The 24,532-nt window shown below is 49.5% G+C and overlaps 1 protein-coding gene across 4 annotated transcripts in view; it reads right to left on the bottom strand.

The window, feature by feature from the left end:
- Positions 1-1,814: 1,814 nt before the first annotated feature.
- The window catches only part of FAM83A (family with sequence similarity 83 member A), a 34,381-nt gene continuing 11,663 nt past the window's right edge, over positions 1,815-24,532 (bottom strand). Inside the window, exons 3-6 of one of the 4 annotated variants that reach the window (XM_028852219.2) lie at positions 20,316-20,483; positions 18,124-18,248; positions 4,480-4,739; positions 1,815-2,461 (exon numbers count right to left, since the gene is read on the bottom strand). In XM_028852219.2, the coding sequence (XP_028708052.1) occupies positions 2,382-2,461; positions 4,480-4,739; positions 18,124-18,248; positions 20,316-20,483 (633 nt within the window). In that variant the 3' untranslated portion in view covers positions 1,815-2,381. 4 annotated transcript variants of the gene reach the window in all.

Genomic DNA, 24,532 nt, shown 5'->3' with positions numbered 1-24,532 from the left:
TCAGTGGGAGAATCTGGAAATCTCGGTTCTCAAGTCAAGGCCACTAGCCTAGAAAGTGTCTTCGTGTGAATTTGTGAAGGGCATCCTTGCCTGACTCAGGGAGTGGACAGTAGGGGAAGGGGGCCTTGGCAAGCATAGCTATGGTGGACTTCAGCCTCCCCTGCGTGCCGCCGCTGCTGTCTGCCGGGGCCTCTCTGTCCGCTCCGTGTGCTGCATCATGGTTTCATGTTCTCCTTCACCACACACTACAGAGGAAAGAAGGATGGAGCGCCCTAGGAAGCAATGCCTGGGTCAACGAAATATAGTGAATAACAGCAAGAGGAGGTTGTGTTTCTGTTTGCATGTGTATCTGCGATATTTACGTCCTCTAATAACAGTTGTTCCAACACACAGACAATCTTCAGGAGGAAGCTAGGAAAGTGAGTGACAGTTTCTCTGTGTCCACCGGCTTCTTGGATCAAGTTCAGAAAGTGAAATATTTGGGCTGGACGTGGTAGCTCACGCCTGTAACTCCAGCACCTTGGGAGGCTGAGGTGGGTGGATCACCTGAGGTCGGGAGTTTGAGACCAGCCTGGCCAACACGGCAAAACCCTGTCTCTACAAAAAATACAAAAATTAGCCGATATGGCGGCGGGTGCCTGTAATCCCAGCTACTTGGGAGGCTTAGGCAGGAGAATCGCTTGAACCCGGTAGGCGGTGGTTGCAGTGAGCTGAGATCACGCCACTCTAGCCTAGGCGACAGAGCAACACTGTCTCGGAAAAAAAGAAAGAAAGAAAAGAAAAAGTGAAATATTTGAAGAAGCTGCTTTGGCATTTCATGACAGGCCAGCAGGGCCAGCAGGAAGACTAAGTGAAGGCAGAGCAGCCCTTCCTCCCCTGCATTCTGGAGGGGCAGAGAGTGAAGGTGGTCTCGGAGTATCTGAATATTCATCTCCCCTGTGGGAGCAAAGCTCCTCACCAGTGTTCAACCAGGGAGGACTGACTGTGCCCTGAGACTGTCTGTGGCACCGTTGTGGCATCCTGTGGGTCCAGAGAGATACCTTTGGTCTCTGGGCTCCTATGATGTACATGGAGAGACAGGAGAGCAGGATCTGATGAGGACCAAGTGCAGGTAACAGATCGTTCCGAGGAGAGAGGGGCTCTGAGGAGCAGGGTTGATCATTAGCAGCTTACACCTCAGGCCATGCTGGCTGACAGTCCTGTAGACAGGTCCTGTGATCCTAAGTCCCTGGTTTGGGGATGCGTTTGACCCTAGGTGAGGTACCCTAGGACAATAAGATCATAGTATTTCTTTCATTCTCTCATGTTCTTCATGGTGGCTGTTCACATGCAGGTCCCTCCCAGTCCTCTCTGTGCCCTGGGAGTTCTTTGAGGCTGATAGATGTGCGTCCCGGAGCTGACATGGTGCCTGGCACGTGGAGATGCTAAGCTGCGGCTGTTGAAATTCACACTGTAGTTGAAATTCACACTGTAGTAGAGACTCCATATGTTTAAAGACACAGAGTGACACTCTAGCAAGCAGGCCCCAGCGAGGGAGGTACAGGTGTGATTATAACCCAGAGCAGAATTAACGATGGAACGTGACCTGGTTTTGTAGGATTTGAAAGTTGGAGAAAGACTTGCTCTGGCTTTCAGACGCACAATTGCCAGGTGTGTAAAACCACCCCTAATCCTCTGGTGGAAACAGTGTGTGTGGTGGGGGGTCTCGGGAATCCAGAGCAATGGCCCAGCCTGGAGTTGGGGGATCTCAGAGGCTGTATCACTCGGGCAAAGCTAGATCATGGTGCAGGAAGAAACAACCCCCAGATCGCAGCGGCTTAAACAACAAAGGTTTATTTCTTGCTCACTACATATCCACTGCGGGTTGGTGGGTGGGAGTGGGGATTCTGCTCATCGCTTAGGACCCCAGGCTGGCAGAGGAGGGCTTCAACTGGAGAGCTGCTTCTATGTGGCAACCTGTGCCCAGGCTCTCAAAGCTTCTGCCTGGAAGTGACCCTCAGCCGTTCTGCTCATGCTCCACTCGCCGGGGCAGCCCCGACCTAACCTCCCAGCAGGCAGCGCATCACACGTTACAGGTGCTCAGAAGAGGAGAAACTGCATCTTTGTCAACAAAGACGACCACGGAGGGGAGACTGCTGATGGAAGGTGGTCAGGAGTAGGGGGGCTTGTTCCTGTCTGTGGGTTCTCCCCTATCTCCCAGGACTGAGCTCGACACAGGCACAGGCTGAGGCCTTTGGAAAGCTGGGCTTGGGGGCTTCTATGACCTGGCAAGGTTTGCCTTCCTGAAACTTTCTCAGCAGATGGTGAAATCCAATTTGGAATGCTCAGCCGGGCCCGGCCATTCTAACCTCATCTCAGCCGCCAGCTGTGAAACCACAGGGTCAGGGCTGGGGTTGAGAAAGCCACCAGGAACCAAAGCGTTGTTGTTTTGTTTTTGTTTTGTTTTGTTTACTTTCAGGAACTAAGGAGAAGTAAAGTGAAGGACAGGAATACAATAATTATTAATAATAATAATAAAAGAAACTGGAAGCCAGGATGCCCCTGACCATGCTGGGAGCAGTGGAGAATTGGAACAGGATGGATGGGCAGAGGGGACTGGGGAGGATGCCACAAGCCATCAGGGGTCAGAGGCCACCAGGAGAAACAGTGCTGTGTTCTCGGCCCTCCACAGCGAAGGCTGAGCTTCCCAGCCAAAAACTGACAAAGGAGGAGAGGGCCTAGAAACAGAAGAAAGATGTGGAGTTGGCACCTGCTTCCCTCTGGCTGCCCAGCCTGGATCACATATCACTGACCCCGCTATCACACCTGAGGTGCAGAGTTAACTGTTACTTTCTCTGGGAAGTGTCCCTGATGTCCCACCCACCACAGGGCTGGCCACCCCTCCTCTATGCTCTCTCTCTCTCTCTTTTTTCCCCCCTGTGATGGAGTCGTGCTTTGTTGCCCAGGCTGGAGTGCAGTGGCACAATCTCAGTTCACTGCAACCTCCACTTCCTGTGTTCAAGCAATTCTCCTGTCTCAGCCTCCTGAGTAGGGGGGACTACAGGCGCATGCCACTATGCCCAGCTAATTTTTGTATTTTTAGTAGAGATGGGGTATCACCATATTGGTTCAGGCTGGTCTTGAGACCAGGTAATCCACCCATCTTGGCCTCTCAAAGTTCTGGGATTACAGGCATGAGCCACCATGCCTGGCCCCTCCTTTATGCTTTCTAAGCATCCTATATTTATTTACACTCAGCTAGGCTGTGCCCTTAGGACCTAGTACCACTGCAGGAACAAAGATGGGCACTGTGAATTGAGAAGGAATGAATGATGGGGTTTGTGAGGTTCAGCATTTATTCCTCAGGAGGTGACCAGGCTGGTCAGAGGCACCTGGATCTGGGGACAGCTGAGCCCTCCCTGCTGCTCAAGACTGGCCTGGGCACTGCGGTGGCGCCAGTCCTGGCCCCTGACAACTCAAGCTCCTAGGTCCAGCCTAGACTCCAGGGACCTCCAGGCCAGCCCAAGGCTCTTTGAAGCAAGAATCTGAGTCTACTAAACTGTCTTGTCCCACCCGACCCCCCAGACTCCTCAGCTAGCTCCATCCCTGGTGGCTACAGCTTCAGATGGCCCCCCATACAACTCACAGATACGGGTTCCGGGGCCTCACCCCTAACTCATCAGGCCCAGGGATACCCTAGTATTAGCCTTTCCTAGGAGGAGGAGTTTGCCCAACTTTCCCGAAACATCCAGAACGTTCCCACAGCTTCTCCTCTGTCTTTCCTGAATCTCTTGGGAGTGGACCATTCCTAAGCACTGGGAACTAGAAGTACCAACCTACCATCTACCTCTCAGTGCCTCGGATTACCCATTTGTAAAACTTGGGCTGCATTTCACACTTCTTACAGAGTTTAGGGGGCCATTAATATTAAAGCCCTGGATGATCTCTGGAAGACAGGGGCTCCGTTTTCATGATTTTGTCCTCTAGCTGCCCCACAACCTCCCTGGAACCTTCTGGAATGTGCTGCACAGGTCGAACTAGAGCAGGGAACCCAAGGATTGGTGGCGGCCCGCAAGTGGATGGCCTGGGACCTGGGAACATTGAACCATGGCAATGACTGTGTCTTTTCAAAGGGAAGTGGCTCAACGCCATTCGCTTTGTGGTGGGTCTTTGGGCCCCAGGGAGTGCCCAGTCCTGGGCCTGGAGAGGGCAGCAGGGGAAGGGACCTTCAGAAGTGAGGGGAGGCCTGCAGGAAGGGCCTCCAGGTGGGAGTCAGCCTCGGCACCAGGCCCAACTGCTCCAGCTGCAGCCGAGTGGGCCTGTAGGCCCCCAGGTTGCTGTAGACGGCGGCGGGCAGGCCGTCGTGGGGCCGCGGGGAGAAGTGGGCCTGGGGACTCGGGGCTCCCCAAGGGCCGTGATGGGGCTGGAACCGGGGCGGTGGAGGCGGGTGTGGGGCCGCGGGGCTGCCGGGCCCCGAAGACGCTGACACACTTCGGGTGCGGGGGTGGCTGCCAGCCGAGAGGCCGCTGAAGGGGTTGGAGGACGTGCGGTCACTGGCGGAGCCGCTGCTGCTGCTGAGGCGACCATTGGCGGGGGCTGCTCCGGTCGGGACGGGGGCGACCAGCCGCGGGGACTTCAGGCCCATCACGGGCTTGGAGGAGGCGTAGAGGTGGCGGAACTCCTCGTCAAACGGCTCCACCGCCTGGCCTGTGAACTTGGAGAGGATGTTCCGGTGCACGTGTCCGCAGAGCCAGGTGAAGCTGGAGGGGAAGAGGAGACAGTGAGGGAGGAGGAGGGAGGAGGAGGAGGAGGGGGAAGTAGGGGGAGGGGAAGCGGAGCAGGAGGGGAAGGGAGGGAGGAGGTGGAGGAAGGAAAAGGAGGGAGAGGGGATGTGGGAGGGGGAACAGGAGGAGGAGGAGGGGAGGGGGAAGGGGAAAGGGGAAAGGGAGAAGAGGAGGAAGAGGAGGAGGGGAGGGGAGGGGAGGGGGAAGGGGAGAAGGGAGAAGAGGAGGAAGAGGAGGAGGGGAGGGGAGGAAGAGGAGGACAGATAGGAGGTTTCGCCGGCCCGGGCCCCAAGACCCTCCTGGGTGACTAGTCTGGGAGTTGTGGGACCCCCCGGGGCAGGGACGTAAGGGGACCAACCCCCATGCCCACCCTCCCCTCCTGGCGGGCTCGTTTCATCCAGGCAGAAACCCTGAGAGGGAGACATTGCAACGCCTCTCTTACAGACGACGAAACTGAGGCTCAGGGGCCAGAATGTGTTTGCAGGCGAATAATTAAGAGGCCAGAGCGAATCCCTGGCCTCAAGGCTCCCTCGTGGTGCTCAGATTGCAGCCCCTTAGAGGCTCCCTGAGGAGGCAGAAGGGGGCTGAGTCCCAGGCTCCCGGACTCCGCGCTCAGGGGAGTCACCCAGCAGCCGGGGCCTTCTCTCTCCACCTGTGGAATGTGGAGCGCCAGCTCCTTTAACCACACAGGGGTGGGGAAAGCCCCTACAAAAGGCTGCTCTTGGGAAGCCGGGCTGTGTTTTCATGAAAATCTAAAGCATTCCTGAAAGAGGGTTCGGCTCCATTTTCAGGCACAGGGCCCCAGCTGGGATGAGCAGAGGAGGAGCGCCGTGCGGCCTGCGTCCCTGGAGACACGGGGTGGAGGGGATGGGGGAGTGGGGAGACACCCTCAAGGAGAGGCCTGGGGCCATCACTTACAGGTTTTAGGGAAAAACCAAATGCCTAAGGCAGTTATTACTTTGTATATACTTTGTATACCAGAGTTGTTTTTTTTTTTTTTTTTTTGAGATAGTCTCGCTCTGTCACCCAGGCTGGAGTGCAATGGCACGATCTCGTCCCACCGCAACCTCTGCGTCCCGGGTTCAAACGATTATCCTGCCTAAACCACCCGAATAGCTGGGATTACTGGCGCCCGCCACCACGCCCAGCTAATTTTTGTATTTTTAGTAGAAGCAGGGGTTCACCATATTGGCTAGGCTGGTCTCGAACTCCTGACCTCGTGATCCGCCCGCCTCGGCCTCCCGAAGTGCCGGGATTACAGGCGTGAGCCACCGCGCCCGGCCTGATTCCCAGATTTAACCCAAAATCTTTTCTGTTTCCGATGGAAAACTCCTTTCGTTCCCCCCTCCCTCCCCAATCCCCCCTCCCCCAAGCAATGCTTGAAACTCTGGTAATAGCATAGATCTCCCAAGAGCACCAGGCTAGAGGATCCTGGGCTCCCGCACAGGTGAACTTGAAGCAAGGGGAGAAGCATGGTCGGGGGAATGGTCAATGGTCGCCGAGCCGGGACAGCGCCAGAGCTGAGCAGAAAGGGGCCCACCAAGGATGGGGTCGCAGCCCCCAGCCCCAGCCCACCCGTCTTGCCACCCAAAGGCCTGGCCTCAGCCCGGGGTTGGGAGTTGCCTGCTCTGCGAGGCAGGGCGGGGCCGCACAAGGCTCGGATAATCCTGGGAACAGCAATGAGGCTTTGTTTAAATCTCACCTCAGGAAGGGAACAACCCACACCCCCAGAGAGGTAAGCGGAGCCAAGGACCAGCCCCGCCACGGGACAGGAGGCAAGCTGCAGGGACAAAGGGCCGCGCTACACTCAGAAGCCACTCGCCCTATGTTGTCTAAATCAGGCTACATGGGGCAACATAGCTGCTGCTTTGCTCAACAGAACAAGTCCAAAGAACAAGTCCAAAGACGTCCTGGCAATTCCTCAGGTCCCCAGCACCTGTGTCCCTGATTGCACTGTGCCCGGCACCAGAGCCCCCGACACCTACACACCCGGGCATCTCGTGCTTTAGCTTTTTTATTTCCTTTTGTTTTTGAGATGGAGTCTCGCTCTGTTGCCCAGGCCGGAGTGCAGTGGCATGATCTCAGCTCACTGCAACCTCTGCATCCCGGGTTCAAGCAATTGTCTGCCTCAGTCTCTAGAGTAGCTGGGATTACAGGTGCCCACCACCATGCCTAGCTAATTTTTGTATTTTTAGTAGAGACAGGGTTTCACCATCTTGGCCAGCCTGGCCTTGAACTCCTGACCTCGTGATCCACTTGCCTCAGCCTGCCAAAGTGCTGGGATTACAGGTGTGAGCCACTGTGCCTGGCCATGCTTTAGCTTTTATACTTTTGATCACAGCCCATGAGCAGAAATACATTTTATTTCTATTGTTGTTTGGCCCATAAGTACGTAGCATTCATTTAATCATCTTCGGCTCATGACCACTCTACTCATTGGTCTATTCATCACCCATTTTCACTTATTTAGCTATTTAATTGGTGATTTTAAGTAATATAGTAAGCACTTATGAACCCACTACCTAAAAGAAAAGGTCACATCTTTTCTTTTTTTTTTTTGGAGACGGAGTCTCGCTCTGTCGCCCAGGCTGGAGTGCAGTGGCCGGATCTCAGCTCACTGCAAGCTCCGCCTCCCGGGTCTATGCCATTCTCCTGCCTCAGCCTCCCAAGTAGCTGGGACTACAGGCGCCCGCCACCTCGCCCGGCTAGTTTTTTGTATTTTTTAGTAGAGACGGGGTTTCACTGTGTTAGCCAGGATGGTCTCGATCTCCTGACCTCGTGATCCGCCCGTCTCGGCCTCCCAAAGTGCTGGGATTACAGGCTTGAGCCACCGCGCCCGGCCAGGTCACATCTTTTCAAAAACTTTTCTCTTAAAAAAATTTTTTTGGCAGAGATGGGGTCTTGCTATGTTGCCCAGACTGGTCTTGAACTCCCGGCTTCAAGTGATCCTCCCTGCTTGGCCTCCCAAAGTGCTGGGATTACAGGCATGAGCCACCACACCTGGCCAAGGTAGCATCTTGAGGATAGTCCACATCAAGCCATAGCATCCCTCCTTGCATCCCTTTCCCAGGACCCCTGAACTAGAACTCAGCACGTCATGAATCCTGTGATCATAACAACCTTGCTTTCATTTTTCCATAATTAAAGAATTTTTTTTGTCTTTTGGTTTTTTTTATTTTTTTTGAGATGGAGTTTCACTCTTGTTGCCCAGGCTGGGGTGCAGTGGCATGATCGCGGCTCACTGCAACCTCTGCCTCCTGGGTTCAAGCACTTCTTCTGCCTCAGCCTCCCAAGTAACTGGGATTACAGGCACCTGCCACCATGGCTAGTTTTTGTATTTTTAGTAGAGACGGGGTTTCGCCATGTTGGCCAGGCTGGTCTCAAACTCCTGACCTCAAGTGATCCACCCACCTTGGCCTCCCAAAACGCTGGGATTACAGGTGTGAGCCACTGTGCCGGGCCTGCAGTACTTCATTTTTGACTGTTGTGTAATATGGCACTGATGGCTGTCTCGTGGTGCATTCATCACCTCCCTCTGCTAAGCATTTGGGTTCTGTTGTGAACAGTGCTGCCGTGAACATTCTCATACGTCTTCTACCATACATGTGGACCAGCTTCTTGTGGAAATATACCTAGGAGTACAGTTGGTGGGTTTTAAACTAGGTGAGTATTCTGCTTTTAGAGAAAGGGCCAAAATCCTTCCACAGTCAGTGTCCCAATTTGCAATCCCATCAACAGTGTGTGAAAGATCCCTGAAATCCACCATTTGGTATGGTTAGTCTTTTTCATTTCTATGCTGGTTGGAGAGGTGTGAAATGGGGACTCATTCTAGCCTCGACTCACATTTTTCGGATCTCTCATGACGCTGCACATCTTTCCACATGTTTTTTTTGTTTTTGTTTTTGTTTTTATTTTTGTTTTTTAACCATGTGTTGCCTCCTTGGTGAAATGCCTACTTACGTCTCCCACCCACTTTTCTGCTGTGCTCTTGTGCCCTTGTGAGTCTCAGCACTAATCTCTGTCAGGTGTGTGCATCTTCAATAGCTGCTTCCAGTTCGTAACTGACTTTTCACTTTCTTTAAGATATCTTTCCTTCCTTCCTTCCTTCCTTCCTTCCTTCCTTCCTTCCTTCCTTCCTTCCTTCCTTCCTTCCTTCCTTCCCTCCCTCCCTCCCTCCCTCCTTCCTTCCTTCTTTCCTTCCTTCCTTCCTTCCTTCCTTCCTTCCTTTTCTCGTTCTGTCCCCTAGGCTGGAGTGCAGTGGCTCGATCTCGGCTCACTGCATCCTCTGCCTCCTGGGTTCAAGTGATTCTCCTGCCTTGGCCTCCCCAGTAGCTGGGACTACAGGCGCCTGCCCCCACACCAGGCTAATTTTCGTGTTTTTAGTAGAGACAGGGTTTCACCATGTTGGCTAGGCTGGTCTTGAACTCTTGACCTCAGGTGATCCGCCTGCCTCCGCCTCCCAAAGTGCTGGGATTACAGAGGTGAACCACTGTGCCCAGCCAAGATGTCAATGAACCAACATTCTTAATTGTAATATCGTCAGATTAAGCAAACTTTTATGGTCAATGCTTTTTTTTTTTTTTAAAAGAAATCTACTAAGAGTTTTAAAGTTTATTTTCAACATTCAAATTCTTTTCATCAATTGCAAGTTGATTTGTAAACAAATGCATGTGAGGTGGGTAGTAATCCCGTTTTACATACGGGGGGGAATTTTTTCCACTTCCTCCTTTCCCCACTGCTCTGACATGCTCTGTCGTGTGTGAATCTGTGCCTGAGCTTTCTGTTCTGTGTGTCAATTTGTCCCTCTTCCAATGCCACATTGTCTTGATTACCGCAGTTTCATGACAAGTCCTGAACTCTGGTAGGGCAAGTTCTCCCTGCTTGTTTTTCTTCTTTGGATTTATCTTGGCTATTCTTGGAAAAGCACATTTTACATCATGACCTACAAGTACATAACCACACAATAATTTCCAGAACATCCTTTACCTCAGTGTGCTCTGATTATTTTTATTCTATTCTGTGTCATGTAAAAAAAATGCTAGACATCATCTACTAAATTGATTTCACACCCCACTAATGGATGGTAAGGCACAATTTGAAAAACTATAATCTTTCAGGACACTGAATGCTCAGAACCCAATGTGCTTTTATTCATTCATTCAACAAATATTTGTGGCCATGTACAATGCATCAGATGCCGTATTTACCATACTTCATGCCAGGAAAGCAACAGAGAAGAAAACATACCCAGTCCAGTCCCTGACCTCATGTTGTTTATAATCTTGGCTAATCAAGTTCACAAATAAATAATTCCAAATCATGATGGGAGTGAAGCCATGGAGGGTAAGAGGGCTCGGGAGGGGGTGATCAGAGGTCTCTGAGGCAATGATCTGGAAGCCGCCACCTGCAAGATGAGGAGTTAGCAAGATAGAGACAGCAGGAATGAGCTCTCCGACGGAGGGCACGAACACCAAGTGCAAAGTCCCTGAGACTTGAAAGAGCACGAAAGACCCAGGAGGCGGCCAGTGTGGCGCCAACCCCGTGGAGGAGTGGGGGCATCCTACTGAGATAGAGGCCCTGGTAAGGATGTAGTTTTTTGTTTTTTTTTTTTTTTCCCTAGGAGCAGTGGCGAGTATTGAAGGATTTTAAAGTGGTTTGATCTGGTTTGTGTTCTGTTCCTGGGAGAGAAAACCCATGGGCAGGAGGCCAGTTAGAAGCCAGGATGATGCCTTGCTGCTGTTGTTCTCCGTGCTGTTCCCAATGCCCAGTTTTGCCTGCCTCTTCCCCACCCCCTGAAATCATTCCCATCCTTCAAGACCCAACTCCAGCCAATGGCACCGACCTCCTGGACCTGCCAGGCAGAAGTGGTGGCTCCCTCTCAGCTGACCCCAGAGCACTTCCTTAGCTCCTGCTGATCTCAGAGCACACACGCAAATCCCCTCTGGCCGCTCTGCAATTTTTCTTGATGGCACTGGCATGGCACCTATGCTGGGGTCAGTCCCTCAACCAGCCCTTCAGTGTTGAAATGCACAACGTCAGCCCTCTAGCCTCAGCAGAGGAAGCAGGGCTCTTCAGTTTGGGAGAACCATATACAACCGGAAGGAGGGGCCAAAATATCTGAAGCCCCAGGTAGCTGGGCTAAAAGAAAGGGATAAAGGGCCTGCCTCTTCTGATTTTTTTTGTTTTGTTTTGTTTTTACTGGAAACAACTCTAAGGGGAGACTGGTCCTGAGGAAGATGATCCCCTGAAAGGCTAGTAAGCAGATCACCTTTGAATGTCAAGGGCAGAATCACTGTTGGTGTCCTGTGCTCCCTGCAGGAGCTGGCTCCTCCACAACCCTCAGGAATGACAGTAAACACAAATGGCCCTGCATGTATTCAGGCTACAGCCACCTTCCTCCTGGGCTGCACATCTGGCTAACAAGCCCAGCTCCCAGCTTCACAGGGATTGGAGAGCCAGTGACCCTAGTCAAGGAAGCTGGTGACCCTGGGTCAGTTGCCTCCCCTTTCTGTGCCTAAATCCCCCGCCCCACCTCTGTCAATGAGGAGGGTGATGGGATGATGCCTTCTTCAAAGTGTTGTCATAAGGATTAAATCCTGATTAAAGTCCGTTTTTTTTTTTTTTTGTTTTGTTTTGAGACAGTCTTGCTCTGTTGCCCAGGCTGGAGTGTATCTCAGCTGACTGCAACCTCCACCTCCCAGGTTCAAGCAATTCTCCTGCCTCAGCCTCCCAAGTTGCTGGAATTACAGGCACCTGCTGCCGTGCCTGGCTAATTTTTTGTAGTTTTAGTAGAGACAAGTTTTGCCTTGTTGGCCAGTCTGGCCTTGAACCCCTGACCTCAGGTGATCCACCCACCTCGGCCTCCCAAAGTGCTGGGGTTACAGGTGTGAGCCACTGTGCCCGGCCTAATTTTTTGTATTTTTAGTAGAGACAGGGTTTCACCATGTTGGCCTGGCTGGTCTCAAACTCCTGACCTCAAGTGAGCCACCCCGCTCAGCCTCCCAGAGTGTTGGGATTACAGGCGTGAGCCATCGCACCCAGCCCTTATTAAAGTTCTGATCACACCTGGCCCAGGCCCTGACATCCTTCGGCAATGTTAGTTCTGCTTCCTCCTGACTAGGGCAAGGGCCTCTGGGCTGTGTAATGGACTCTGGAAGGGCAAGTATAAATTAAAAATGAGATGCTTAGTTCTTCCCACTGAAAATAAGGGAAGAGACCTTCCCCTTCTTCGTTTTCTACTTGAAACATTTTAGCTGTGTGCAAGTCACACTCCATCCTCCGGTGTTCTGGAAGAAGATGGGCCTGATTGCAGCTGTCCTCCGACTCCACAAGCAGAACCTCCCTCCTGAAATGGGTTGGATCCACTTTGCGACATGAAAGAGGGACGTTTCTTTCTGCCTGCTGTCTCTGTAGTGAGTTGCCCATCATGTGCATTGTATTCTGGTCTAATGCTTACTTGATAACGCAACTGTTTTCCTTCACTTCTACTTTCGTAGGGAAGTTTTCTGAGAGGAGATTTTGTTTTTCATTGTAATTCCCCAGTAGCTCCCATCAGACAGGGAGGGATGAACTCCACTCCCATCTGCCTTCTGTGGACATGGTTTCCGACTTCTCTGCTGGCTTCTTTACTCGGAGAGTGGGCTGGGCAGCAGGGCGCAGAGGGGTTAGGGGTTGGGGGAAGGCATGTTTCTCCAACACTTTCCCTCTAACAAACCCTGCAGAAGGATTACCCCTTACCTTCACAAATAAAAAAATTAGTATACTTTCATAATAATAGTCCTTTTCTTTCTTTCTTTTTTTTTTTTTTGAGACAGAATTTCGCTCTTGTTGCCCAGGCTGGCATGCAATAGTGTCAGCTCACCACAACCTCTGCCTCCCGGGTTCAAGCTAGTCTCCTGCCTCAACCTCCTGAGTAGCTGGGGTTACAGGTACCCACCACCACACCTGGCTAATTTTGTATTTTTAGTAGAGATGGGGTTTCTCCGTGTTGGTCTGGCTGCTCTCGAACTCCTGACCTCAGGTGATCCGCCTCGGCCTCCCAAAGTGCTAGGATTACAGGCGTGAGCCACCGTGCCCGGCCAATGATAGCTCTTTTCTAATTCACAGAAACCAACTGGAAAGTGAGGTCAAACCACTTTATACAACAGACCAATGTTAGTTAAGCATAAAAATGCTGGTAACAGTAATAATCACGGCCTGCCTAGTAAAACTCAGTAATCCTCTTCAAACAGACCCTGCTTGGAACTATAATTATTAATATCAAAATAAATTTGAAAGTATTAAGTAATACCAATGTCTTAAACAACAATACACTCTTAAGTGACCTTTTTTTAGTGCATCTCAGATGCCCAGCAGCTAAGTATTTACACTTGCTGTTTTACTTAATTCTACAACAATTCTAATACAAAGAGAATGTGTTATTATTTTCCATTTCGTTCTGATGAGGAAACAGGCCCAGAGAGATGACAGGTACGTAGCTATTAAGAGTTGGGTATAGAAGCTGGGAGCAGTGGTTCACGCCTGTAATCCCAGCAATTTGGGAGGCCGAGGAGGGCGGATCACTTGAGGTCAGGAGTTCGAGACCAGCCTGGCCAACATGGTGAAACCCCCCCATCTCTACTAAATATACAAGACAATTAGCCAGGTGCACGCCTGTAATTCCAGCTACTGGGAGGCTGAGGTGGGAGTATCACTTGAACCAGGAGGCTGAGGCTGCAGTGAGCTGAGATCACACCACCACCACGCTAGGCAACAGAGCATCTCGAAACAAAAGAGTGGGGTACGACCTAACACATTCACATTCTTGTTCTTCTAGGGGAAAGCATAATGTATGAGAGATTGTTTGGTTTAAAAGTGAAATGATATGGATTTGAGGATTCGAGGGTGGAACAATTCATATTTTGAGAAGTTGAAGATAGACACTGTTTTCCTGAAGGTGTTACAGGGAAGTTTATCTTGGGAATGTGTTTCAGCTTAATCTGCCCAGCATTTGACACCATTTGGTAGAGGGAGGAAGCCCCCACAACTAGCGCAGTTCTGATCTCCCTGAAATGTTCGAAATCCCTCCCGGTCGCTTAAGCTCCTTCATCAGTTTTCGTCATACACACAGATAATAAGAAGTTGTTTCTCAGCCTTTTATCTTTACATCTCTGTTTCCAAATGACTGTGTTCCCAGGCCTTCTCCTTTTTTCCACAGAGATAACCGCCCCATGGTCCTGTGCAATGCAGCTAGTGGGTCCTGGGAGGGTGCAACATTTCTCAGAAATAATTGTCTAATCTTGAACTTTGGGCAGGATGTTATAGATAAGAGCCTCTGGGTAAGAAGTTTTTTTTTTTTTTTAAAACATCCAAACTTTGATCTGTTGAAGTTCAGATCACTTTATTTATTTTTTATTTTTTAATTTTTTTTGAAGGAGAGTCTCACTCTGTCACCCAGGCTGGAGTGCAGTGGTGCGATCTCTGCTCACTGCAGCCTCTGCCTCCCGGGTTCAAAGTGATTCTCGTGCCTCAGCCTCCCCAGCAGCAGGGATTACAGGTGCATGTCACTGCGCCCAGCTAATTTGTGTACTTTTAATAGAGACGGGGTTTCACCATGTTGGCCAGGCTGGTCTCAAACTACTGACCTCAGGTGATCCACCCGCCTCGGCCTCTCAAAGTGTTGGCATTACAGGTGTGAGCCACCACGCCCGGCCCAGATCACTTTAAAGTGTATCATATTTTGGGGCTACTGAGGAGACAGCTCAATACTGCACCTGTTCTTTGATTTCTTCCCCATGTTCAGGGAATCCTCAGCTATTCTAGCCCACAGCTCAACCTCCTTCTTCCCTTTAGTGATACAAAATCTGCATTCCCCAGGGTAGAATGTGTGCCTTGAAATAGAGTGTCAAGAGCGCTGCAAGAATTCCTCAGCTCATATTCACAATCGCCGAAAGGAGGAAACCACCCAATGTCTATGGATTGACGACCAGATAAACCAACTGTGGTCCGTCCGGTCCATGCAATATTGCTCAGCCACGAAAAGGGAGGCAGCACTGACACACGCTAACAGCTCGATGAGCCTGGAAAACGTTATGTTAAGTGAAAGAAGCCAGCCACAAAATGCCGCATATTGAATGATTATTCCATTTACATGAAACACCCAGAGCAGGCACTTACATGGGGACCCTCAGTGCTAGGACGGACATTCCAGACCTCAAGGCAAGCTGGGCAGGAAGGTGTGAACTGCACTTGAAGTGCCTCCTAAGCCACATTCTCTTTTTTTCCATAGCCTTGTTCTCCTACCTTCAAATTCTAAAAAGTTTGAGGACGGAATGACATATTTTAGAGATTCTTCTCTGAAAACTTGCCCCACCCTAGGCCTGGGTGAAGGGCAGCCATGTTTTCGCCACGTGCCAAGTTCCCTTCTGCCACCCCTGCCCCAGCCACAGGTTACTGGCTCTGGGGTGGACACCAGCCTCGGAGACAGCTCATCCACTGGTTGGTGATCTGGGCTGACAGAATGGCTGGACCAGAAGTGATGGTGGTGGGGGCTGGGCTGGGAGGCCCCAAAGCTTAGGGATGAGGAGGTCAGATTTAACTTATACAATCCATGAGGCAGGAGAGAGAACCAGAAAAAGAAGCTAAACAACAGGCCTGTGGACCCATAAAAGCCAGAGTGAGCAGCTTTTACCCTAGCTTTTCCCAGACTCGGGGAGGCCTGGCAGGCGCTGGTCCTGCCCTTGGCTGTGCCTGAGATTAACTGCCACAGCCTTACAACACCCCCTCCCTTCCGCCTTTACTTAGCCAGTTTAAGTAGATTTTCTGTGCCTTACAGTGAAACAGCCTTGACGAACTTAATAGGAACCAAAATGTTGAAAAACAGTGCACGAAGGTCCTTGTTGTATTTGGGAGGAGAGGAGAATTATTACACAATTTTGGACTTTGTTTGGAAAACGTGTAAAGTATTTTAAAAACTGAAGGAGTCCCATTACAAGAAAAGAGTAAAAATAAATTATTAAGCTTCGTAGCGAGCAGAGAAAAAAAAAGGAGCTATCTAAAAGAGAAGTAATATGAAAACCTGTCCATTCAACTGCAAACACAAAAGGGGAAAAGCAAAGCGAAGTCAAACTAGAAATATTAGAAATAAATCCAAATAGATCAGCAATCACAATAACTATGTGGATTATACCTATTAAAAGACAGATGATAAAATTATACTTTTAAAAACTTTAATGAGGCTGGGAGCGGTGGCTCACGCCTGTAATTCCTGCACTTTGGGAGGCTGAGGTGGGTGGATCATCTGAGGTCAGGAGTTCGAGACCAGCCTGGCCATCATAGCGAAACCCCATCTCTACTAAAAATACAAAAATTAGCCAAGTGTGGTGGCAGGCACCTGTAATCCCAGCTACTCAGGAGGCTGAGGCAGGAGAATCACTTGAACCCAGGAGGCGGAGGTTGCAGTGAGCTGGGATCGCACCACTGCACTCCAGCCTGGGTGACAGAGCGAGACTCCGTCTCAGAAAAACAAAAATTAATGATATGTTGTTCACAAAAGACACACTTAAAATCTATCAGCAAGTTTGAAAATAATGGGATGGAGAGAAAGTTATGCTCTGTGCTCTAGACTGAATGTCTGTGTCTCCTCCAGATTCATATTTGAAATCCTAATCCCCAATGTGATGATTAGTCATGATTAGGTCATGAAGGTAGAACCTTCAGGAATGGGGTTAGTGCCCTTGCAGAAGAGGCCCCAGTGAGCTCCCTCACCTTTTTACCATGAAGGGATAAAGATACACTTTCGCTGTGTGACACAGTGAAAAGACAGCAGTCTATGAGACAGAAGGTGGGCCTTCCCCAGACACTGAATCTGCCAACACCTCGACCTAGGACTTCCCAGCCTTCAGGACTGTGAGTAATGGGTTTCCGTTGTGTATAAGCTATCCAGTCTATGGGATGTTATTATAGCAGCCCAAATGGACTAAGACACTGTACAAGTATAAGCCCAAGGAAGACTGGAGGTACCAATGTTAATGTCATTAAAAGTGGAATTTCAGCTAAATGGCACTAATAAGGCTAAAGAAAGATAGCACATTTTAAATGTTAGGGTTTATTTATTTATTTCTTTTCCCTTTCTCTCTTTCTCTTTATGCTCATGTGTCTCTGGCTAGAGATTTGGCAGTTGGCTTCACCTGGCTTTGGAACAGCATTGCGGGCTCCTGCTCCCTGGGGAAAGAGGGCATCCTTAACGCCCCCGGAAGCCTGCCTTCCACTCGCAGCTTATCCCAATGTTTGTGCTCATATTTCTCTGGTCACTGCTATGTATTTGCAGCAGAGGAAGTAAGATAAGATGCAACCAGTTGCCCCCTCTGCACTCTCTGTCACACTCATCACCTTCCTAAACAAAATGTTCCCAAATGACCTTCGGCTATTCCTTCCTTCCTCAATTGCCCTCTCATTTCATCCCTCCCACAAAACCCACCATCAAATCCACTTCCCTAGTGCCACCACTAAGAACATTTCAAAGAATATCTTTTAAGCTCTGAATCAAGTTTCAAAGACAGACCCAGGCAAGGTAGCATTGTTAGAATAAATGGGTGGTCAGTCATTTGGATGCAGGAGTCTAGTGTGAGGGTCTAAACACAAACTGAGGCCGGGCGCAGGGGGCTCATGCCTATAATCCCAACACTTTGGGAGGCTGAGGCTGGTGGATTGCTTGAGCAAATAATAAAAATTTAAAAAATAAAATGGGGCTGGGTGCAGTGGCTCATGCCTGTAATCTCAGCACTTTGGGAGGCCACATGGGTGGATCACCTGAGGTCAGGAGTTTGCTACCAGCCTGGCCAACACGATGAAACCCCGTCCCTACGAAATACACAAAAATTCGCCGGGTGGGGTAGCGGGTGCCTGCAATCCCAGCTACGTGGGGGGCTGAGGGAGGAGAATCGCTTGAATCCCGGAGGTGGAGGTTGCAGTGAGCTGTGATTGCACCATTGCACTCCAGCCTGGGTGACAGGGCGAGACTCCATCTCAAAAAAAAGAAAAAAGCAATGGGGTATGCACACACACAACTAAACAAATTGCATCACTTCATAATCACATCTAAGATATCCGAGGAGGGAAAAGAAGAGGATTCTATGTCCTATTGCAATATCAAGGGAAACGGAGGCACCTGGAAATGCCTCTCTACCTGGAATTCTTGCCAGCAAGGGCCCACATTTCCTGCCTCTCCCCCCATCTAGGTGATGCAGCTCCAGCTCCAGGCAGAGGGATACCTTCCGGGAGCTGGTGGGGGTGTGTGTGTCTGAGCGATGGGAGCTGGGCTCCACCTCGCCCAGCCCTTGTCCTCCACGAACCCTTGACAGGAGACGAATCCAGGGCTCACCTGTAAGATCCAGAGAGGACGAATCTCCAGTCTGAGATGATGAACTTCTCCCGGATTTGGCCAGCGAATTTCCTGCCTGACTTGGCACAATACACCTCTCCTTCTACACTCCGGATGGAAATGTTCTGTTGGAGGGAATGTCAAGGTGTCACTTCCTAATTCTGTTTATAGAGATATAGTTGGGCTTTAGGCTGGATGTTTGTGTTCCCCTTACCCCCATTCTATGTAGAAACCTAATCCCCAGGGTGATGGTACTAGAAGGTGGGGCCTTTGGGAGGAGATTAGGTCATGAAGGTGGAGCTCTCATGAATGGGATGAGTGCCTTATAAAGGAAGCCTAGAGAGCTCCCTCACTCCTTCTGCCACGTGAGGACACAGCAAGAAGACAGCCATTTATAGGCCAGGAAGTGGCCTTCACCAGATGCCGAATCTGCCAGAACATTGATCTTGGAGTTCCCAGCCTCTAGAACCATAGGAATAAATTTCTGTTGTTATAAGCCACCAGTCTATGGAATTCTGTTATAGCAGCTATGATGGACTAAGACAATTTGTGTAAGAAAATGTCTGGTAGAATGTTCATTAAGATGAAAATGTATTATCTCTGGTTGGTGGGATTCTGGACCATATTAGTATTTTCCTTGGGCTGAATTGTTCTTCATTGTCCTGGCATTAGCTGGCAAAAACAAAACAAAACAAAACAAAAACAAAAACAAAAACAAAACAAAACAAAAAAAGGAAGGGGGTAGAATTCAAATAAGGCAGCAAATAAAAGCAACGGCCTGATGCCTATGGAGCCCCGAGTCTAGGCCCCCATGAGCCACAGGTGGCCTGGCAGTTACTTGGAGGCAAGCCCAGCCCTGCCTTGTAAGTGGCTTGACCTGAGTCCCTGACTGCAAGCTGTTCAGAGGGAAGGCTGGGTGCAGCCAGAGGAGGTAGTTTTGTGGAGGTAGCAATAGACCCTGTATTGTCTTAAGCAAAGGTGAGTCTGCAATCGTACCATGGCTCTATTTATCCCTTGTCTTCCCTGTAACACCTGCTGCTCCCACCTTAGGGCTGGAAGGCTGGAGAAATGGAAGGCAGGTAAAGTGTGGAAGTCTCAAGGTTAAGGCTGAGGGAGGTGGAGTACTGTCTGCATTCCTCAAAAGACTGCTGCCAGGCTCTGGGAAGGGCAGTCCTGCCTCCAGCCGCTTCCCCTGGGTTTCTCCATAGCTCTGTGAGATCTTGAGAGGAGGGACACCATTGTCCTATGGTGAGCAGAGTACTGTCAGGTGTGGCCAGCATAGGCCACGAAAGCAAGGCCAGTTCTGACGGTCCTGACCTGTTTCAATGGCCTGGTACCAAGGAGATGTGATCCACGTCATGCCAAACAGACCAGCAGTCAGAGGTCCCAAGGCCTATGGCAGCAGGAGGCAGCACTGAACTCAGCTGCATCCATGCATAGGAGAAGGGAGGGAGGGAGGAGGCTTCATTCTTATCTGGGAGGTTCTCCCAGAGAACAGAACCTCTCTTGCCTGAGCTAGAGGAGACTTATCAAAGGAGATCTGAGGGCCACCCATCAGCTGCTCAGCTGGGCCTACTCATGAAAGCTATGGGTGGTGTTCACATTTGAATTAGTTGTCCTCAAATTTGTGTGATGAATTGAACCCTTATCTCTGGGTTTCTTTTCTCTTTACCAGGAGAGGGAAGTACAGGGTTCAGTGAAGTCCAAGAGGATCAACATCTTGTTGGGGCCAGGGAGTTCTGAACGTATCCCACAGACCCTGGAGGTTGCCTGCCCTGTGAGATGCAGCCCCTGGGCTTCCCCAGCTGAGAGGAGAACAGGAGTACATGGCAGAGATGCTGCTCACTAGATACCCATGACCCTTTACATTTCCTAGCATCTGTGCATCTGGGTAAGGTCAATGGGTTATAAGAGAAAGCGATGAAAATCTCTTCCAGGTCAGATCCTGGAAACATCCTGCAGAGTCCTCCAGCCTTTCCCTGTCATGGCTATCTTAGAGGCCATGTATTTCTCAGGATGTAGCTACAAGATGGAGGAGGGCCATCTGACCTACATAGGAGTTTGTTTGAGCAAGAAATGAACCTTTATTATGTTCAGCTGTTAACACAAGATGGGGACATTTGTTACTACTGCATAGACTATCCTGTCTGGACTAATATGAGTACCCTTAGGACTCTCATTGGGGCCCCTACCTTGAGGTGACTGTCAGAGATCTGGATTTTGTCACACATCTCCTGGAAGAGCTTCACACCTCCCTGGTCCAGGAGCACACAAACGAACACCCCACGCTTGTTGGCTGCCTCTAGAATGTCACAGAAGATCTCCACATCCGTGAACACATCCATCAGGATGACCAGGACCTGGGCCAGAGTAGAGGGCTCAGTTACCAGAAAAGTCAGGGCCAGGTGCTAATTGGTTTCACCCAAACTGCCTGAGTCCCAGTGGCCCTGGGAGAGCTGTTCCCACTGGGCCAGAGGGGAGAGGATAGGGGTAGAGTGGGTCTGACAGGGCAGGATTAATGGAAGGAAAAGGAAGAGCTGGAGTGGAGGCCCCTGCCCCTGTCCTGATACCATCTCTCCAGCCTCACCAGCTATCTGTGGGCCCCTATGCCCACTGTGGGAGTGGGGAGTGCTGAGGAGGAAGGGAAAAGGCTAGAAAGAGAAGGAGAGCAGAGAAGAACAAGCAGCAGCATCTCAGCGGGTTCCAGGAGAGGAATAAAGTTAAGGTCATGGATTCTCAGCCACTTGGAGCTGGAGGGCACACTATGGCCACTGATTTTCAAATGCTGTTAAGCGGTGGAATCCTCACCTCAAACAAAATCCCATGTGGAGGCATCATATATAAACGCCTAGAGCAAGCTGCTCCCCGTGAGACGGAGAAGGGAGTGACGCTCTACCCACAGCTACTGTATCATCTGTCACAGCAGAAACTGGGGAGGGGAGTCCTAGACATCCAGCGAGCAGGAGAAACATCTGGGTTCCTCCTGCCAAGCATTCATTCCCCCTTCTTCTGCCAACAGCATCGCAGCCTGACTTAAGGAATTGCCTCTCCTCCACAATCAATGTGGTTTGGATGGGTCTATTGCCATCCCTTGATTAGATATGGGGAGACCACATGACCAGGGCTAGACCAATAGGAGAATTGCATCTCCTGTTGGCCACGGAGATTGGTTCAGAGGTGGTCACACGAATAGGTCACATGATCTAAGTTATTCTAATGAGAGTCAGCCCAGGACTTTAGCTGGGACTCCTAGGAAAGGAGGTGTTCTTTCTGCAAGGTTGCTTAGCTGGCATTTTATAAGCAATGGCTGCTGGCAACCATTTTGCTACCTCTTGGGGAGAGCCTGCCTGACAATGAAGCCAGCCCTGGAGAAAGCATCCAGGAGGTAGAAACCGAGTACCAGCAGTGTCATTTGGACACCTGGTTCCAGCCATGCCTGAGACCAGTGCCACCCTTGTCTTTTCCACTGTAGATGTCAATGAATGTTTCTCTTCTTCTTAAGCTTGTTTGGGTTTACTCTCTGTCACCCAATCATGAGTCCTTTCTAATACCTTGTGATATATTGACAAGCAGCTTATTAGGCAGTCATTAAAAATGTTAATTACTGCCAGGCACTGTGGCTCACGCCTATAATCCCAACACTTTGGGAGGCCGAGGCGGGCGGATCATTTGAGGTCTGGAGTTCGAGACCAGCCTGACCAACATGGTGAAGCCCCCTCTCTACTAAAAAAAAAAAAATTATTATTATTTTTTTGAGCTGGTAGCCCACGCCTATAGTCCCAGCTACTGGGGAGGCTGAGGCAGGACAATCGCTTGAACCCAGGAGGCGGAGGTTGCAGTGAGCCGAGATCACACCACTGCATTCCAGCCTGGGTGACAGAAGGAGACTCTGTCTCAAAATAAATAAATAAATAATAAATAAAAATCAAAAATGTTAATTACAATGGTTATGTAGAAGCTATAAGACAAGGTGAAATGTTTATAGCCTGAAGTTAAACCTGCTGTATAATCTCAACAAATGTGTGTTAACAATGAATTAAGTGAAGAAAGAAAACAACATAAAGTAGAAGTGTGTCCATGATGACTGCCAGTGAGTGAATACAGATACAGTCAATGGCACTCAATGGCGGAGACACAGAGTAATCCGTCATTAGGTGACTTCTTCATTGTGTGAACATCACAGAGTATATTTACACAAACCTAGATGGTATATATGTTCATATATATATATATATATATATATATTTTCACATGGAAAACCAAATGTCCCAGCACCATTACTGAATATTAATCATTTCTCCTATTTCATCTGCAATGTCAATGTCAAGTGCATATCACGTTTCTGTGTGTGCTCCATTATAATCTTTTCCTTCCTTCCTTCCTTCCTTCCTTCCTTCCTTCCTTCCTTCCTTCCTTCCTTTTCTTCTTTTCTTTTCTTCTTTTTCTTTCTTTCTTTCTTCTTTCGTTTTCTTTCTCTCTTTCTTCTTTCTTTTTCTTTCTCTCTTTCTTCTTTCATTCTTTTCTTTCTTCTTTTTCTTTCTCCTTTCATTCTTTTCTTTCTTCTTTTTCTTTCTCTTTTTTTTTTGTTCTGTAGACATGGGGTTTCACTATGTTGCCCAGGCTGGTCTCAAACTCTTGGGCTTAAGCAATCCTTAAGCCTCAGCCTCCCAAAGTGCTGGGATTACAGGAGTGAGCCACTCCACCTGGTCCATTATAATCTTATGGGAGCACTGTCATAGATGTGGTCTGTTACTGACCAAAATGTCATTATTCCGTGCATGATTGTAGATAAGCCCAAAGCAAAAACTAGCAGTCATGTTAGGATGGGGCATGTGAACCCAGAAAATGAGACAGGTCTCAGTTCATTTAGAAAGTTTATTTTGCCAAGGTTGAGGACGTTCCTGAGGAAGTCCTGATGACATGTGCCCATGGTGGTCGGGGCACAGCTTGATTTTATACATTTTAGGGAGACATGAGACATCGATCAATGTATGTAAGAAGCACTTCGGTTCGGTCTGGAAAGGTGGGACAACTTGAAGCAAAGGCAGGAAGACTCAAAGCTGGGAGGGAGCTTCCAGGTCACCGATAGGTGAGACACAAACTGTTGCATCCTTTTGAGTTTCTGATGAGCCTTTCCAAAGGAGGCATCAGATATGCATCTATCTCAGTGAGTAGAGGGGTGACTTTGAATAGAATGGAAGGCAGGTTTGCCCTAAGCAGTTTCCAGCTTGAGTTTCCCTTAGTGATTTTGGGGGCCCAAGATAATTTCCTTTCACAGGGAATATGGCCATTCACTTTTTTCAAGATTACCTGCAATATTAATGTCCCATTCTCTTTCTAATAATTGCAATATATTTTTTAAACCACTGCCATCTGGGAAATGGCAAAGGAAAGAGAGGTGTCTCGCTGGCAGGCCAAACTGATAGCTGGTATCCACTTGGAATCTACTTTCTGTGATGTGGATGGATAGCCAGACAGGAGAGGGAACTCCTCAGAAATTGCTCACCCTGGGCAGGAAATCGGAAAAGATGTTCTAATAATGAGGGTGTGATCATTAGAACCATGGCCCTGTAATCACACAATTAATTGTCTTGCACACATGTAGCCTTATGGCACCGAAAGCAGCTGAGGCTTTCCCTGTTGGCTGAAAGATAAATGCCTCCTCTTCCAAGGTATTGACGAAAGAGACCCTTGCCTCCCTGCCTGATAGGTCAGTAAGTACTTCCAGTTCTGTGCCAGTGAATCACCATTTTCCCGAGACAGGGCTGGGTGAGCTGGTGAATGAACAGAGACGGGGCAGGTTTGGAAATAACCCAGCATCTTGAATTAAAGGATGCTTGGAAATACAGGCTCACCCTGTCTAGGGTTATCTTGTTTGCTTCCTGTTGGGATTGTCTTCCAGCTGGATTAATTTGAAGCCAGTAACTGGTTTGGACCACTGTTCTTCCTTAGAAGGTATAGTGGGTTGAAGGCTAGGCACGGTGGCTTATGCCTGCAATCCTAGCATATTGGGAGGCTGAGGCTGGTGTATTGCTTGAGGCCAGGAGTTCGAAATCAACCTGGGCAACATGGCGAAACCCCATCTCTACTAAAAATACAAAATCAACTCAGCGTGGTGGCGCATGCCTGTAATCCCGGCTACACGGGAGGCTGGGGCAGGAGAATCGCCTGAACCTGGGAGGCAGAGGTTGCGGTGAGCTGACATTGCACCACTGCACTCCAGTCTGGGTGACAGAGAGAGACCCTATTTCAAAAAAAAAAAAAAGAAAGAAAGAAAGAAAAAGAAGGTGTAGTGCGTTGAACGGTGTCTCCTCAAAAGAAACGTCCAACCCCGACCACTAGAACTGTGCATATGCCCTCATTTGGGAAAAGCTTCTTTGCAGATGTAACTGAGTAAAGGATCTCAAGA

Source organism: Macaca mulatta, chromosome 8, assembly GCF_049350105.2.
Source record: "Macaca mulatta isolate MMU2019108-1 chromosome 8, T2T-MMU8v2.0, whole genome shotgun sequence".
Classification (NCBI taxonomy): domain Eukaryota; kingdom Metazoa; phylum Chordata; class Mammalia; order Primates; family Cercopithecidae; genus Macaca; species Macaca mulatta.
This window is presented reverse-complemented; position numbering and strand designations above follow the sequence as displayed.